This window comes from Gopherus flavomarginatus, chromosome 3, assembly GCF_025201925.1.
Source record: "Gopherus flavomarginatus isolate rGopFla2 chromosome 3, rGopFla2.mat.asm, whole genome shotgun sequence".
Lineage (NCBI taxonomy): Eukaryota > Metazoa > Chordata > Testudines > Testudinidae > Gopherus > Gopherus flavomarginatus.
Genome location: NC_066619.1, coordinates 55788075 through 55805952, shown reverse-complemented (window position 1 = coordinate 55805952; position 17878 = coordinate 55788075). Strand labels below are relative to the sequence as shown.

The following is a 17878-nucleotide window of genomic DNA, read 5'->3' as shown; positions in this document are numbered from 1 at the left end:
GGACATGGAGTAGTAATGCTGTAACCAGCTTTTAAGCCAGGTATGATTATAGATTATGAATTCATATCTCGAACCTTCTTATCTGGAGCCTCAGATATGTAAGTAAAATTAGAGAATGTCTAAGAAGATGCAGTTAGGGTTATTTCTCTTATTTCTTATTGGCTTGTGGACTCCTCTGTGCTAATCCCAGGGATGCTTTTGTTTGCTTGTAATCTTTGTGCATATGTTGTTTGATTAGCTGGTAGCTGGTAGCTAATTTCCTTTGTTTTCTTTCTCAGATCTTCCCCGTGTGCTTGTGTGTGTGTAAGGGCTTGAGGGTACACCCACAAGAAGGAATTCCCAAGTGCTCCTTCCTGGGTTTAAAGGTGCATTTTTTTTCTTGTTTTGTTTTTGCATTTGGGTGGTGGCAGCGTTTACCAAGCCAAAGTCAGAGAAAAGCTGTAAACTTGGGAGTTTATTGCAAACCTTGAGTGGCAAATATTAATTTTTAAAATCCTTGTGGGGCTCCACTTCTGCACTCAGAGTGTCAGAGTGGAGATTCAGCCTTTACATGGGCTTTGAATTCTTATGTATCTATCTGATTGCTTTACTGTTTAACAACTCTCTTCTTGTTCTTTCCATTCTCTTTATAATAAACCTTTAGTTTTAGACACTAAATGATTGGCTGGCAACGTGATATATTGGGTAAGATCCAAACTAAAATTGACCTGGGAATATGGCTGACCCTTTGGGATTCAGAAGAACATGTTGTGTAGTGAGCAGAGTTTTTAAGTAACTTCTCTTTGTACTGGACATATGTGCTGATTGGGAGCTAGAGAACTGGAATGCAATAAAGCAGGGTGGGGGTGATTTTCTTTTTTAGCTTCTCGATACCCAGTGTGGGGGATCAGGAGCAAAGTTGGTGACTGGTTGGTGAGTCTAACTTCATTGTTAGCCACCTGTTTTGGGGAAAATCTGCTCTCCTTTTTGCAGCCTGCCCAGATCTTGGCATTTTCAGTGAGAGCTACCCTAGTGACCTATGGGTCACATTCTTTATGAAAATCCAATCAATCAAGATATAAAGATAGATTCAAGACTTGGTATTGTCATGGCAATATTACAGATTATCATCAAGTTTGCTTTTCCTCCATGACAATACTGCTGTTTGGTCTCTACACCAAGCTTGAGACCAGGCCATTATAGAACAGTCTCAGAATGAGGCAGCAGCAAACAATTCTTTTATGTCCTACTCCTTCCTTTCTCTATGCTTCCCTTATCTCATTTTGGCTGCAGTGATGAACAAGGGCTATTATCTGGACACAGCAACTTCAAATGGAATAAAATCCTCTTACTGGTGTCATTTTAGGTTGTATTCAATGCAGAGTATTACAAAGACGTGCACCTATTCAGGAATCTTTCTCATTCTTTCATGGTTCTTAGTCTGAAATAAAGGTGTAACAGGGTGACTTGCCTGTAAACTGGAGAGTCAGGAGCTAAGGTTGCCCTATTACAAGATGAGGCACATCTGGGTTCAATCAGGTGATCCCAGGATAAAAAGAGCAGGAAGTTGTAGTAAAGGGAAGTCCAGGAGATTATGGCTATGTTTGGAAATGCTACAGGGAGCAATAAGACTTCTACAGAGCCCTGAGTCAGCAGGGGAAAAGCTGAAGAAGCTGTAGACGTTGGGAGAAAACTCTCCAGGCAGGGAGGTATGGAGCAGACCATGTCTAAGCAGGTGAGGGATTATAAAAGCCAGCTGTGAAGAAGATTGTGAGTTTGGTTTTTGAGTTGCTTTGGATTAATCAGAATCATAGAATATCAGGATTTGAAGGGACCTCAGAAGATCATGTAGTCCAACCCCCTGCTCAAAGCAGGACCAATCCCCGGACAGATTTTTGCCCCAGATCCCTAAATAGCGCCATCAAGGATTGAATTTACAACCCTGGGTTTAGCAGGCTAATGTTCAAACCACTGAGAGAAGAGAAATTCTGAACTGGGATTGAAACCTACAGAGCCAAAGTGTACCAGAGAACTCAATTAAATGGATCCCAAGAGGGGCTTGGTTTGAATTATCTGTGGATAGTGGCTATTGAAAGGGAGAGGGGAGAAACAAAGGCAGAATGCTCTCCACCTCTGGCCATGATGGAATGCTTGGGAGGGGGCTGGCCCTGCTACGAAAGCTATTCTAACTGAAAACACCTGGCTGCTGTTCATACAGGGACATATATCTAACACTAGTGATTTAAATTGGAATAGGATTAGATGCTTAATTACAGAAGCAAGTGCTATAACCATCTTTAGCCAGATTGTATCCCCAAAGCACTGAGAACTAAATTCCTCAAAGTGGTCCATTAGTTACAAGAGTGATTTTAGTTTAATATGGGAAGAGGAAACTTTGGTGACAATTGTTCATAAAGGAGCTGTAAAAACTGAGGTGGTTATGAAGTATGGTCCCACAAGTGTGATGTGTGTGTGTGTGTGTATAATATATAATAAAAACTAATATCTTAATCTTTTCAGAAATATAAATGAAATCTAAGTTTTCAGATGCACTTTTTTAAAAGGAAAAATGAAATAATCAATGTGCCAGTTCTGGAGACGTGGAAAAACAGGATTACTATCATAAGTGTGAATATTGCCTACTGTATGCAAGTTCATTTCTGAACAGTGAGCCTGTAGGAGCTTGTCATAGATACTGCTCTTGTATTTTAGATTTCATTAAGGTTTAGAACTTTAATCATCTTTTTAAGATCTCTTATCTTGATCACATGCTTAACACATTTGATATTAGATTTTTAGGTCTCCCCTCAGACATGCCTGTATTTTTCATCCTGCTTTTTAATTAAGCTCCTTCCCCCAGCACCACAATCCCACCCCCTGCAGTTAGTCAATTTCTATGAGAAATCTGATTTATTTTTTTTTAATCCTGCAAATGAGAATCTTAAAGATTCTATTGAAACATGTCTCAATAAATGGATTTGTTAAACAATCATTAACTTCAAAGATTAAAAACTTTCAGGTTGATGAAAAGTGTAAAAAAATTTTTCTTTCACATTCATGGAGCATGTAAATTTTCCTTTTGGAACATGAATAAAGTTATTAGAGGTAGCAGCAGGTATTTTATCACTGTCATCAGCAGGCAGAGGATTAATTGCTGTCACTGTTCATACTATGACACCTTGTGGGGTACAAATTACATTTTTCTAACCTCAGGACCTTAATCAAAAACCACGCTATTGGAGCTCATATTAATCTACTGCAGCCAGCAGCAGCCTTTCTGTTGCAACGAATGCAAGGTCAGTAGTGTGGACTTCTGAAAAGGAGGGCACATGCTTATCGGGATATACACATGGTGAGGTCCTGATGCAGTGACAATGTGGGTGTTAGCTTGATTTTCAGTGAGAAGGTTCACACATTGCTGTGCTATTGCCTGTCTGTCAATTTGCTAGGAGCTGAATCAAAACTTTGGGATTTTTTTTTTAACCTACAGAGGCACTTTGGAATTTATGGGTTGGAAAAAAAAATGAACTTCCTTTAAATTAGCAGTTGTAACACAAAGCATACTGTAAATAGCAGATGTATGAAAGCACTCTTGCCTTCACAAACAAAGCTGAATTCTAAACATATTGTCTCTTATATACAGTGTTACTGTGTGCTCTTCAAGCTTCAGGATACATAACTTTGTGTTTTGTTTTGTTTTTTAATTCTTTGAGCAAGTGAAAGGCATGATCTCATGGAAAAGGTAAAGGAAGACTTCAGTAAAGGTGATCACATGTAACTCAGGCTATATTGTTGTAGAACAGTTCAATTTCAAGACTACACTGTGAGTAAACTCCCTCTCTACTCTCTAGCCGCTGAATGGTTAAGGAAAATGATCCAACTATGAACTTATCTGTTTTGTTTTTGTTTTTTTTAGGGAGAATTCTTGGTGAAACAGTCTTTCAGGATTGCCAGTATTCTAGGGACTCTGGATAGTGAAACAGAGTGTCCTTTCAATTGGTATTATCTTTAGATCCATTTGAAAAAGGCACAGTTGGTTTACTATCAAGCTAACAATGTCAAGCTGAATAGTTTAATGGCTTGAGAGGTCAATTAATCATAAAATGTGTGGAGTTGCCATGAAGGACACAAGATAAAGCAATGCAGTATGAAACCATGTAATACACTTGTGCCCACAAATGCTGATACTCTGGTGAAGGACCCTACCCAAATTTTCAAATCTGACTGCCTGAGGTTAGGCTTCCATACTCTTTATTTGGACACTTAAATGTATGGCCTGGTGCCAGTGTGCTCAGATATGGTGCACCCACAGCGCTCGCTATTTTACTCCAACTGTGGGTGCTCAGACCATAGGCATCCAAATATATGCTATTGTTTGTAAGTTTAGGATGAGAGAGACAAGGTGGATCATGTGATATCTGTTATTCGATCAACTTTTGTTGGTGAGAGAGACAAGATTTAGAGCAAGTTTAGGATGCCAAGTTTGAAAATATTGGTCTGAGTGTTCAATTAAAATCCTATTTTTGAATGGTTAGAACTCAACTGTGGAATCAGGTACAAGAAAACTGCCTTTGTAAACAGAAATAGTCAGTTTTAGAGGCAGTTTAGAGTATGGTCCACGAGCTGGAATGCTTGTGACTATATAGGAGAGCTGAAGTGAACAGCTCCAACAGACTGTCCAAATTTCTCAAGAATACACTCTTGTAAGAGGAAAGAATTTTATGAAAGCATTGGTTATGTTAGCTTTGAGAATGTTAATGACATGTTTGTAAGGGCCTCAATCAACAGTCGTAAACTAGCATATCACTGAACTGCTGGAACAACTAATTCCAACAACTAATTCATGGAAAACATGAGCATTTAATTAGCTTTTTTTCTCTTTAGATGATGACGATGTTAGATAAGTGAGAACTTAAAATCCCAGACTAGCAGCATGCTTTCATTGAAACAATGGACCATATTTTGTCTGTTTATAAAGCACAAAAAACAGCAGCCCCATCAAAATTGGGGGCCCATGTGGTGGTGTTCTGCAAATATTGATATCTACAACCTTGTGAGTGCTGGTGTAATTCAAGTCAATGGGAAAACTAAGTGTAAAGAAAAATCTCAGTCTATCTGATCTGAGATCTAAATCCAGCTGTGTTTTAACATAAATTATACAGGAACACTCAGGATCCCCTAGGAAACTTTTGATTTAGGCAGCTGAAATCATTGCCATCAAGCCACAACTGTACATTACAAGAGCTACTTAATACTGAAAGGGGTGTGATATGTTAGTGTTCAGAATTCAGCATTGTGCTCCTCATGCAATTAGCTATTTGTATATTAAATAGCAGGTTTAGAAATATATAAGCAGCTACACACATACAGCACTTCTAAAACTCCATTTATAAAGGGGAAGACTGTTTAAAAAAGACTTGTGAGTTGGTAGGGAAAGGATGTCAAGTTGAACTTGCCATGAGAAGAAAGCAGGAGGTATAGAACCTCTGAGGAATGGATTTCCTCATTCGGTTGGGACAGAACATTCCAAATTCCTGCTGGAATGTTTCCCATTTACTGAACACTCCTGGACTAGCCAGATAACTTTACAGTGCAGCACTATAAAACTTCTCATTGATTTGTTTCTTCAGCTGAGTTCAGCTGAGTCTTGTGGCATAATACCAATGTCAAAGTAAAAAGCTTTACAGAGAGCCACTTATTCAGGGAGTGCTAACTATGCAAGTAATATTTCAGACTTGTATAGTGCAGGCTCAACAAAGTCCCTGAGACTTTTTTTTTTATTTCCCTCCCTAGTATTCAGTGAAGTCCTCCTGACATGTGGGTGCCAGGTTGTACAAGCTTTAGAGAAGCCAAAGCCACTCATGTGCTGACTATGGGGATACTGGTTCAATTACCTTTCTAGTCTACTTTTATCAAGCAACTGATGTTGCTACTCTTGCTGTTTCCCTGATTAAAAATTAACAAGGGTTCATAAGGCAGGCTGTTACAGGAGTATAATCAGTCTTAAATTTTCAGTGAAAGATGTCCATCAAGCAGCCATATGAATTTTGAAATCCACAAAAAGGCCAATATGCTCTAGTGGAAGATTGGGCAGCACAGCACCAATAGAGGAATACGCTGATTACATCACTGACTAGTATACTGATTTTTTTTTCCTCTTGCTGGAAAGTAAACTGAGCCTTAATTCACATGGCAGTTTTAGTAAAACCTTTATTTAAAAAAAAATGCTTTTCTAGTTTTAAACAGTGGCATTTCTTAGACTCGTGCATTGATAATTTCAAAGCTTTCTTGGGCACCTTCATCTATATAATCTATCCCTGTGCCTTCACAATTTATACTTCATTAAGGGTGGTAACTATGCTCTAATATTGCAGAAGCCTGGTTATAGTTGATAACTATATTTCGAGTCTGTAAAATGTAGACATATCTGACTGTAAACGGATGCCTCAATCTACTGTGGCTTTGAAATGCTAAATTATTTGGAGGCTATATAAATATGGTTCAATATGTTATCAGGATTCTTTGGCCTTTTTAAGCTTGACACTTTTATTGGAAAAATGATAGAATGTCAGTAAAAATATTTAAATGTTGTCCTTTAATGTTCTGGGGTTGGGGGAGGAGAGATCAGTCTTTCAATCACTGCATCAGCCAGAACATAGCCTTCTGACTAGTGTCTCTATAAGAATAAAAGTCTACCCTTTAAAATTGCTTAACTTCAAAATGCTTTAATTTTATTTATTTATTTTTTAAGATCTGGTAAATGCAATTGTCTGAGGAACTGGGGCCAAGATACCATTTAGCTTCTGGGCATACAAGGTTCGAGGAGAGGGAGCAGGGCAACTAGCCTTTCCATTTTGTGTACAAGAGTTACAAAGATTGCAGCTGTAGTTGACACCAATTTCTTTATTTTTTCCCCACTTAATTATTTCTCTCAGCACCAGTGAGAGAAGAGGATCCCTGTCAATAGGTATGACAATGGTGTGAGCACCTATCAGAAGACTAGATAGTTGCTTGGATGGGATTGACAAGGGGATTTAGACATATGAAGTGGCATCAGGCACCTATGGCCAGCACTTAGGCCATGGCTACACTACAGAGTTGCAGCGCTGGTGAGGGGGTTACCGCGCTGCAACTTAGGATGTGGCCACACTTGCAAAGCACGGCCAGCGCTGCAACTCCCTGGTTGCAGCGCTGGCTCTACACCCGGTCGAGCCTCGGGTGTAGGGATTTCAGCGCTGGTGATCCAGCGCTGGTCAGCAAGTGTGGACACCAACCAGAGCTTTTATTGACCTCCGGGGTATAAGGAGGTATCCCAGCATACCTTAGAAGCCTCTCTGGTAATCATGCACACTCCACTGCCCTGGGCTCAGCTGACCCCTCCTTTAAATGCCCCGGGAATTTTAAAAATCCCCTTCCTGTTTGCTCAGCCAGTGGAGTGCAATCAATCATTCAATCAATCAGCGACCATGCCTCCATGCCCCAAACGAGCCCCAGCATGGAACAATTCCGAGCTGCAGGACCTCATCAGTGTTTGGGGTGAGGAAGCTGTGCAAGCACAGCTGCGCTCCAGAAGGAGAAATTATGATACCTATGGGCAGATATCGCAGTCCTTGCTGAGAAGGGGCCATGAACGGGATGCGTTGCTGTGCAGGGTCAAAATAAAAGAGCTGAGGAGTGCTTACTGCAAAGCTCGTGAGGGAAATCGCCGCTCAGGAGCTGCCCCCACAACCTGCCATTTTTACAAGGAGCTGGATGCCATACTTGGGTGTGACCCCACTGCCAATCCGAGGACCACGATGGAGAGTTCAGAGCAGGGAGAAGTGGGGGAGGGTGTAGAGGAAGCCGACAGTGAGGCTACTGGCATGGAGGGAGACACCCCGGAGTCCCAGGAGGCATGCAGCCAGGAGCTCTTCTCAAGCCAGGAGGAGGCTAGCCAGTCGCAGCAGCTGGAAGTTGCTGGTGAGGAAGAAACTGAGGAGCGTGCTCGGGGTAAGCAGATCTTTATGTTTTGGGAGAGGAGGGTTTGGGTTATGGCTGCCTGCATGCATGCCTAAACGTGGAATAGCCCATTGATTTGCTCTATCACGTCTCTGTAATCTGCCGCGGTAATCTCTTGAAAAGTTGCAGCCAGAGCGTGCGCAATGTGCTTTCTCAAGTTTATCGGGAGAGCCACCGTGGTCCTTGTCCCAGTCAGGCTAACTCGTCCGATCCACTGTGCAGCGAGGGGTGGGGGCACCATGGCTGCACACAGGCAAGCTGCATAGGGGCCAGGGCGGAATCCACATTGCTGTAGAAGACCCTCCCTCTCTTCCCAGGGTAACACGCAGCAGTGATATATCTGGCAGTAGGAAACCCTGTTGAGAATTTAGGGATACTTGAGTGCAGGGCGCCAGGTTCGTGGTCCCCCCCCAGCCCCGCGGTGTGTTCCGGTCTCCCCACCCCCTGTTCCCAGCACGTAAACAGCCCCGCGGTGCGCTCCGGTCTTCCCCCCTCCCCTCCCAGCAGGCAGCCAGCCCCGCGGAGCCCTCCGGTCTCCCCCCCCCCCATTCCCAGCACATAAACAGCCCCGCGGTGCACTCCGGTCTTCCCCCCCCCACTCCCAGCAGGCAGCCAGCCCCGCGAAGCCCTCCGGTCTTCCCCCCCGCCCCTGTTCCCAGCACGTAAACAGCCCTGCGGTGTGCTTCCCAGCAGGCAGCCAGCACAGCTGTGCGTTTCCCCCCCCCCCACCAGCAGGCTGGCAGTTACGCGGACTGCCCCCCCCCGCCAGCAGCTCGCCACCTTCCTGTTCACTACTGTCCCCTGTGCAGGACACCAGCTACCTCCTGTACCCAGTGCAGATAAACGCCAGTGACCCATTGGTCAATTCCCCCTCCCAGGTGCAGTCGGGGCAGAAACACTCACCCCATTACTCGCCATGCCTTCGCTTCCCTGGCCTCTCTGTGTTATGTTAGGTATGTGGGAAGGATGCTACAAAAAGTCTAAAAACTCCTTCACTGTGTGATAATAAACAATGTAGCCTCTGTGTATTACATGTTTCTATCTATGTTTTTTTTAGTGACCTTGACTAATGCAGCCGGATCACCGGCCTCACGTCGGTTGCAGAACTTGAGAAAAAATCCCCGAAAATCAAAAGAAGAATTGATCAAAGCAGTTATGATTCACTACAACAGAGAAAGTAGGAAGACGCAGGAATGGAGAGAGAAAATGTATGAGTGGAGGCAAACAGAAAGCAGGAGAAAGGAATTGGCTACCAAAAAAACCTCAAAGCAGATGATAAGCCTCCTGGCTCGCCAAACTGAGTCTTTCAAGTCTCTCGTAGCCATGCAGGCAGATCTGTACCGTGGTAACCCACACCCCTCCCAAAGCTCTCTTTCTTGTTCCCCAGTATTTGCACAAAACACCTTTCTCCAGCAGCCAGTTTCTTATTACCCCCAGCTGCCCCCAACACCTGTACGATCACCTACCAGCCCTGATAACTATAATTCTTACCCTGTGCACTCCACCCCCATCACCCTGCAGCATAGTAATCCTGAAGTGCAGCAGACATTGAACAGTAATCAAAACAGGACATATTCAAACCTCTGAATGTACAGTCCACCACCCTAACCCCCCAGGCCTTTTATGTACTGTACTTTGAATAAAGGATTTTATGGCTTTTACAATACGTTTTATTATTGCAGGAAGTGGTAAATATTGTACCCCAAGGTAGAAAGGAGCACAGCAAAGGCACCAAACCTTACTGTTGGCTCTCAGCATCAAATTGCTCCCTTAAGGCATCCCTAATCCTTGAAGCCCTTTCCTGGGCCTCCCTAGTAGCCCTGCACTCTGGCTGTGCAAATTCATCCTCTAGGCATCGAACCTCGGAGATCCATTCCTCACTGAATCTTTCATCCTTCCCTTCACAAATATTATGGAGGGTACAGCACGCGGATATAACAGCGGAGATGCTGCTTTCCCCCAAATCTAGCTTCCCATAAAGACACCTCCAGCGGGCTTTCAAATGGCCAAAAGCACACTCCACAGTCATTCTGCACCGGCTCAGCCTGTAGTTGAACCGGTCCTTGCTCCTGTCAAGCTTCCCTGTATACGGTTTCATGAGCCATGGCATTAAGGGGTAAGCGGGATCCCCTACTGTGATCTTGCGGTCTGGGAAAAAAGTCCCGGCCCTCAGCCTCCTGAACAGGGAACTGTTCCGAAAGATGCGTGCATCGTGCACCTTTCCAGGCCATCCTGAGTAAATGTCAGTGAAATGCCCACGGTGATCCACAAGGCTTTCAGAACCACGGAGAAATACCCCTTGCGATTAACGTACTCTGATGCCAGGTGGGGTGATGACAGAATAGGAATATGCGTCCCATCTATTGCCCTTACACAGTTAGGGAAACCCATTTCTGCAAAGCCATCCACAATGTCCTGCACGTTCCCCAGAGTCACAGTTCTTCTTAGCAGGGTGCGATTAATGGCTGTGCAAACTTGCATCACCACCATTCCAACGGTGGACTTTCCCACTCCTAACTGGTTCGCCACCAATCGGTAGCTGTCTGGAGTTGCCAGCTTCCAGATTGCAATAGCCACCCGCTTCTCCACTGGCAGGGCAGCTCTCAATCCCGTGTCCCCGCGCCGCAGGGTAGGGGCGAGCTCAGCACACAGTGCCATGAAAGTGGCTTTTCTCATCCGAAAGTTCTGCAGCCACTGCTCGTCATCCCAGGCTTGCAGGACGATGTGATCCCACCACTCAGTGCTGGTTTCCCGAGCCCAAAGGCGCCGTTCCACGGTGCTGAGCACGTCTGTTACTGCCACAAGCAATTGAGTGTCTTGAGCGTCAGGCTTTTCAATATCATCGTCTGACTCCTCACTGTCACTTTGCAGCTGAAGGAATAGCTGCACTGCCATGCATGATGTGCTGGCAACATTCATCAGCAAGGTCCTCAGCAGCTCAGGCTCCATTTGTAACAGAAATCTCAGAAATCGCGCTGCAGACTCACAATGCCGCCAAACTGCTCGGAATGTGCAGCAAAGCACCACGGGGTGTTGGAACAGGAAGCGGAAAGACCCGCACACTTCCTTCCCCTTCCCACAAGCCACAGCGCCAAAATGGGACGAGGTGCTCTGTGGGATAGCTGCCCACAATGCACCACTCCCAACAGCGCTGCAAGTGCTGTAAATGTGGCCACACTGCAGCGCTGGTAGCTGTCAGTGTGGCCACACTGCAGCGCTGGCCCTACACAGCTGTACGAACACAGCTGTAACTACCAGCGCTGCAAAACTGTAAGTGTAGCCATGGCCTTAGTATTCACAAAAGCCCTGCTCAGCTGCTTCCTAAAGTCCTAGAAGGTGTGGCATTGCCACCTCATTTTTTTTTCTAGTAGTGGGGGGAGGAGAGGTGACCTGACTTAAGAGTCTAACTCCAGGAAAGTGTTCAGAGCTGTGATTCCTAAGAGAAGGAAGGAATTTTCCTCTGCCTGAGAGTTAGGTGCCTCATTTTCTTGACAGGCAGATTCAGGCCACACTCCTACTCAGCTATTCCTATTGGCTAATTTAGACAGCTCCCCATTGAGTGCTGGTGATGAACTCTTCTTGTGCATTTTATAGGGGAGCCTGCGTCTTTAATCAGAGTTGTGAATTTCAGTTGGCAGAAGTATGTTTAAAAGTTACAGGCTGCAACGAGTGTTGCTTAGCTAGGGTTGCCAACCCTCCAGGGTTGTCCTGGAGTCTCCTGGAATTAGATTAATCTTTAATTAAAAATTATTTGATGAAACCTCCAGGAATATGTCCAGCCAAAATTGGCAACCTTATACATAGCCTAAGTCCCTCCCTAGTGAATTCAATCCCTAGACTACATGCTCATGCTGATGAGAAAAAATCCTCTTGTATTGTAAGTGGGCACAGCCCATGTAACTTGCTCTTGCTCTACCTTAACTCACTTGCTGGCCCAAGTGGAGTGTGTCATAATCAACTGCTTGGATAGGCCAGTAGCTGATCACTTCCTTCTTGGAGCAACAGGGGAGCCAGAGAGGAAATTTTCCTATCTCACAGGCATAACTCCCTCCCTGGGCTGCTGCTGGCCCCATGTATGAACATGCCACTCCTTACTCAAGCCTAGTGATTAAAACCATAACCTAAGCCCTTAGTTTATAACAAGGCAGTAGGGAGAATTTAGAGTAAAATGACTAAGGATAATCATAATTCAGCACTGTCTTGTGTATCACATGATATAATGTGTGGAGGGTTCTCAGTTCTGGTCAAACTCCTATTGTGTGATTAACAAACATTTGTTCCCATTCAGAGATTTTCCTGGAGAAAATGGCAGCTACATCAATCTCTGCAGACTAGTATGTGATTACTGCTGTGTGCGGCACTCTAAAAAAGAGGCTCCTTTCCAAGGGAACGAATAAGAAGCTTCAAAATAAGAAGCTTCCAATGAAATACAAAAATATCCCTGTGTAATCATTGCTTTGTGTTAGCTATCTTAAGTGTGGAAAATAATCAGTTTTATGAAATACCTTGATCAATTGTGACTTCACAAACTAAACAGCTGTTACCAGATTGATGCATTAGACTCTGAGCTTCACAATTCCTTTTATTGCTAGGGATGGCTGGATTTCTATAACTCTGCACACAGTTGGAGATTACACTCCTTGCATGGAATTTAACAATAATAGTATCACCTGTTGTGTGTGTGCATGCTGTGAACATATTTCCTATTTCAGTACAGTCTCTCTCTAGGTGACTGATGCCTTGTTAAGCCTGACAAAACTATTTGTACTTAGCAAACATTTTAGCTATTATGTTCATATGTTAATTAACACTTTCAAATACCACTTGGTGACCTGGACCATGTTCAGTTCACATGTTTTAACCACCGCTTCATCTACACTAGTGACAGTAAGTAGTGTTTTGAAAGCTTGTTAATTAACATGTGCTAGCTAATGCATTTGTTAAACACATCATATACACAATGCCATATGGATTTTTTCATGTTGGTATGCTAAGACCATCAGCAATGAGATAGAAGTTTTATTTGAAATCTGTTTCTTGTGGCTTAGTGCACAGAAGCAATTATGGATGACAATTTCTCAGTAGAATTGGTCAATTTTTGTTGGAAATAGGCTCTAATTATTGGGTTCATCTGGAAACCTCTACAGGTGGCTGTTATGTTAATGACCCACTTCTGAAATCTGCCACTTAGGGATTCCTCTTGCTCGTGCAGTGTGTGGAGCAGAGGAGAGGGGAAGAGACAAGCATGGGGAGAGGGGACAACTGTCATTTCTAGAGAAACTTTTCAAAGTCTCAACTTGAATTTTTTTTTCACTAGTTTCTGCATGTTAAAATGCTACCATTCCCCTCACTGAGAACAAACTGGGGCTGTATTAAGTTGGCTGGGCTCAGAATTGAAAGGGGGGTGGAGAGATAAAGGGGATATAAAGCCAGCTTCTGCTTCCCCCATTTTAGTTCCTGTGCCTAGCATAGCTTGAGGATTGGAGTCGGTGAGTCAAACTGGGATCACAGTTACGTGCAGATAATCACTTCCAGTTCAGTGTGGCTGCACATAGCAAGTAATGAAAGTCCTGTATAATCCCTTTCCAATCAGTATGTTTGTGGTGAATCTGGGTGCAAATTTGCTAGTACTGCAGGTCAGGCTGTCTCAGGCCTGGTCTAAACTACATATTTAAACCGAATTTAGAAGCGTTAAACCAATTTAACCCTGCACCCATCCACACAACGAGGCCCTTTATATCGATATTAAGGGCTCTTTAAACCGATTTCTGTACTCCTCCCCGATGAGAGGACCAGTGCTGAAATTGGTATTACCACGTCGGATTAGGGTTAGTGTGGCTACAAATCGACGGTATTGCCCTCCAGGTGGTATCCCACAGTGCACCATTGTGACTGTTCTGGAAAGCAATCTGAACTCGGATGCACTGGCCAGGTAGACAGGAAAAGCCCCACAAACTTTTGAATTTCATTTCCTGTTTGCCCAGCGTGGAGCTCTGATCAGCACGGTGGCGATGCAGTCTCAAATCGAAAAAGAGCTCCAGCATGGACCGTATGGGAGATACTGGATCTGATAGCTGTATGGGGAGACAAATCTGTTCTATCAGAGCTCCGTTACAGAAGACGAAATGACAAAGCATTTGAAAAAAATCTCCAGGCTATGATAGACAGAGGCCACACCACAGTGCTGTGTGACAAGTGTAATGGAAAGCCAAAGAATCAAATGGAGGGAGGGAGGGAGTACTGAGGACTCCAACTATCCCACAGTCCCCGCAGTCTCCGAAAAGCAGTTGCATTCTTGGCTGAGCTTCCAGTGCTTGAAGGGTCAAAAACATTTTCCCAGGTTTTTCAGGGTTTATGTCGTCAATTTACACCCCACCCGAAAGAAAATGGAAAAAAACATTTCTCGCCTTTTTTCAATGTCACTCTATGTCTCCTGCATGCTGCTGGTAGACAGGGTGCTGCAGCGATGAACACCAGCATCCTTTTCCCGGTGGCAGATGGTGCAAAATGACTGCTATCCATCATCATCATCAGCCCGTGAGTGCTCCTGGCTGGCCTCGGTGAGGTCGGCCGGGAGCGCCTGGGTAAAAATGGGAATGACTCCCGGTCATTCCCGGCAGATGGTACAGAACGGCTGGTAACCATCTTCATCATAGCAACTGGAGGCTGAGCTCCATCAGCTTCCGCCCCCCCTTTCTTGTCTAAAGAAAAGATTCTGTACTGCCTGGACTATCATAGCAGCGGGAGGCTGGGCTCCTCTCCTCCGCCACCCTTTAATGTCCTGCCTGGACTATCATAGCAGCTGGAGGCTTCCTTCCCCTCATTTTATCTCACTAAAAAGTCAGTGTTTCTTATTCCTGCATTCTTTATTACTTCATCACACAAATGGGGGAACACTGCCATGGTAGCCCAGGAGAGTTGGGGGAGGAGGGAAGCAATCAATGGCGTTGTTGCAGGGGCACCCCCTAGAATGGCATGCATTTCATCATTTCTGCAGGATCTCTGAGGCTCTGACATGGAGCGGCTGTGCTCTCTGATTCTCTAGTGCACTTGCCCCATATTCTAGGCAGGACTGACCTATTTTTAGACAAAACATAAAGAAGAGAATAACCCAGGAAATCATTCCCATTTTTGTCCATGCGCCCCTGACTGACCTCAGAGAGGCCAGCCAGGAGCACCCATGACAGCAGCAGACGGTACAGAACGACTGATAACTGTCATCTCATAGCTAATTTACAATGGCATGGCAAACGGTGCAATAGGGATGGTAACCATCTCTGCTACCTTGCAAAGGCAAATGAATGCTGCTGTTTAGCACTGCAGTACCGCATGTCAGCAGCATCCAGTACACATACGGTGACAGTGACAAAAGGCAAAACGGGCTCCATGGTTGCCATGCTATGGCATCTGCCAGGGCAATCCAGGGAATAAGGGAGCGAAATGATTGTCTGCCGTTGCTTTCACAGAGGAAGGTTTGAGTGACGACCTTTACCCAGTATCACCCCCCACACTGTTTTTGCATTGGGATCTCAACCCAGAATTCCAATGGGTGGGGGAGACTGCGGGAACTATGGGATAGCTACAGGATAGCTACCCACAGTGCAACGCTCTGGAAATCGACACTAGCCTCGGTACATGGATGCACACTGCTGAATTAATGTGCTTAGTGTGGCCGCGTGCACTCGACTTTATACAATCTGTTTTACAAAATCGGTTAATGTAAAATCGGAATAATCCCATAGTGTAGACATATCCTCAGTGTCTCTGAATCTATCTGTTGGCTTATTAGTTTAATTTCCACTTTGTGTCTACAGAATCCATCAAAATCTAATTACTTTGACTTTTGTTAATGTATTTTCATTTCATTTCAGTGTGATGTCCTAGGGAATGCAAATGGTGGTAGGTTTTGAAGAGCCCACTTATCTTTGTGCAATGTATTTTCCTTCAAAATTTGTTTGACCCAAGGCTGAATTTTAATCAAGACCAGATGAGTAATATAAAAGGCTATTTTCTAAGTTGTCCATCTAAATTAATGTAGTAATTTTTGTGCTTTATTATATGGATGAGTGAATCAGCTCAGATAAAGCCAAAGACATTATCCTTCTTCCATAGCTGGAAATGAACCAGAACCAAACACTTATTGGGATTTTTTAAAAATTATTTTTGAAAGCACCTTTACTGCATAGTTTAGTGCAAACTAGATTTCTGTTTCCAGAGTCACAACAGGAAAGTCCCTTTTTCACGTGATTAAAAAGCAGTAGCACTGGATTTCCCTTGTGAGAACACCTTGTGAGCTTCCAAGTCCAATATTACGCATTCATGAGGCTTGACAAGCACCTAAATTTCTCATCTGAGCTGAATATCAAATCTTTTGAGGTTTCTCCATCATCATTCTAAACATATGTTCTTAGTGTGGATAAAATGAATCACCACAGAGAGTGAGAGGTTTGAGTCTGGCCTCAGATTGCTTACACACACATCTGTGCATGCATGTGATGTCACACAAGTGGAAGCCATGATCTGAAAATCAGGCCCCAGAATCTTGCATGTACCATAGTAGTACACTTTGATGGCTAAATTGTATTTTTAGTCACAGCCCTGAGGAAGCAGCATCAACTCTGAAGAAACCTCAAATGTCTTAGTGATTAGAAAACACTTCTCTGAGGCACACTATTCATAGAAGATTAGGGTTGGAAGAGGCCTCAGGAGGTCATCTAGTCCAATCCCCTGCTCAAAGCAGGTCCAACCCCAACTAAATCATCCCAGCCAGGGCTTTGTCAAGCCGAGCCTTAAAAACGTCTAAGGATGGAGATTCTACCACCTCCCTAGGTAACCCATTCTAGTGCTTCACCACCCTTCTAGTGAAAGAGTGTTTCCTAATATCCAACCTAGACCTCCTCCACTGCAACTTGAGACTATTGCTCCTTGTTCTGTCATCTGCCACCACTGAGAACAGCCTAGCTCCATCCTCTTTGGAGCCCCACTTCCGATAGTTGAAGGCTGCTATCAAACCTTGCCTCATTTTTTTTTTCTTCTGCAGACTAAATATCCCCAGTTCCCTCAGGCTTTCCTCGTAAGTCATGTGCCCCAGCACCCTCATCACTTTCATTGCCCTCGGCTGGACTCTCCAATTTTCCCACATCCTTTCCATGGGGTGGGGCGCAAAACTGGGTGTTGTATTTGACATGTGTCATCCATGTGTAAGCAGCCACTACCCATGCTACTGCATCTACACTTCTATTTATACTCACTCTAGCTCACTGAGCACAGAGGAAATCACACCCGTCGTTCATAATGTAGATACAGCCTTTGTTTTTGTGTGCTTCATTTTTCTAAACGTACAATGAAGATAGTAGTACTTCCCCACCTCATACGGGTGTTGTGATAATACATTCAATGACTATGAGGTGGCTAGATAAAACAGAAATGGGAGGACATCTAAGTAGGACCAATAGTAAGTGCTCACCAGTGTGAACAAGGGCGTCACCATAAGGTTCACCTGAATTATATGGCAGAATTTAAGAAATATATTTCTGGAAGTGAATTTGTAATTTTGCTATAGTGAAATTTTTCCATGCTCATAGTGAAAACTATTTGTTGGTGGGAATAGTAAAATAGCCTAGATCAGATTTGGGGTGAGGAAGCTCTCCTATTGTCAAACATTTCACAAGTCCCTTCCTTATAAATACTTGTAAAATGAAAATATCCATTACTCATGTAGATCTGTGCAGGAAATCACTTGAGATCTCACTAGCATGAACAACCTACATTGGTTGCTGAGAGGCAGAGGCAGATGTTGCAAAGGTAACAGCAGGTGTTTTACTAGTAGCATCTGCATTAGAACTGCAGTCAGTGAACCAAAGTCAACAGGTTTCATTTAATAAGATATCACACCTCACAA

General features: G+C 44.0%; 1 protein-coding gene across 1 annotated transcript; it reads left to right on the top strand.

The window, feature by feature from the left end:
* The first annotated feature begins 7422 nt into the window (after window positions 1–7422).
* LOC127047028 (zinc finger and SCAN domain-containing protein 20-like) lies at window positions 7423–9708 on the top strand. Its single transcript, XM_050944848.1, has 2 exons — window positions 7423–7968; window positions 9035–9708. Exons 1-2 carry the CDS (start codon window positions 7446–7448, stop codon window positions 9562–9564), a joined length of 1053 nt encoding a protein of 350 aa, XP_050800805.1. The 5' UTR covers window positions 7423–7445; the 3' UTR covers window positions 9565–9708.
* Window positions 9709–17878: the final 8170 nt, after the last annotated feature.

Excerpts from the sequence above, each read along its gene's own strand:
- LOC127047028 (XM_050944848.1), top strand. The coding sequence starts at position 7,446 with ATGCCTCCATGCCCCAAACGAGCCCCAGCATGGAACAATTCCGAGCTG. Across the intron at positions 7,969-9,034 it reads AACTGAGGAGCGTGCTCGGG|TGACCTTGACTAATGCAGCC; the intron begins GTAAGCAGATCT and ends TGTTTTTTTTAG.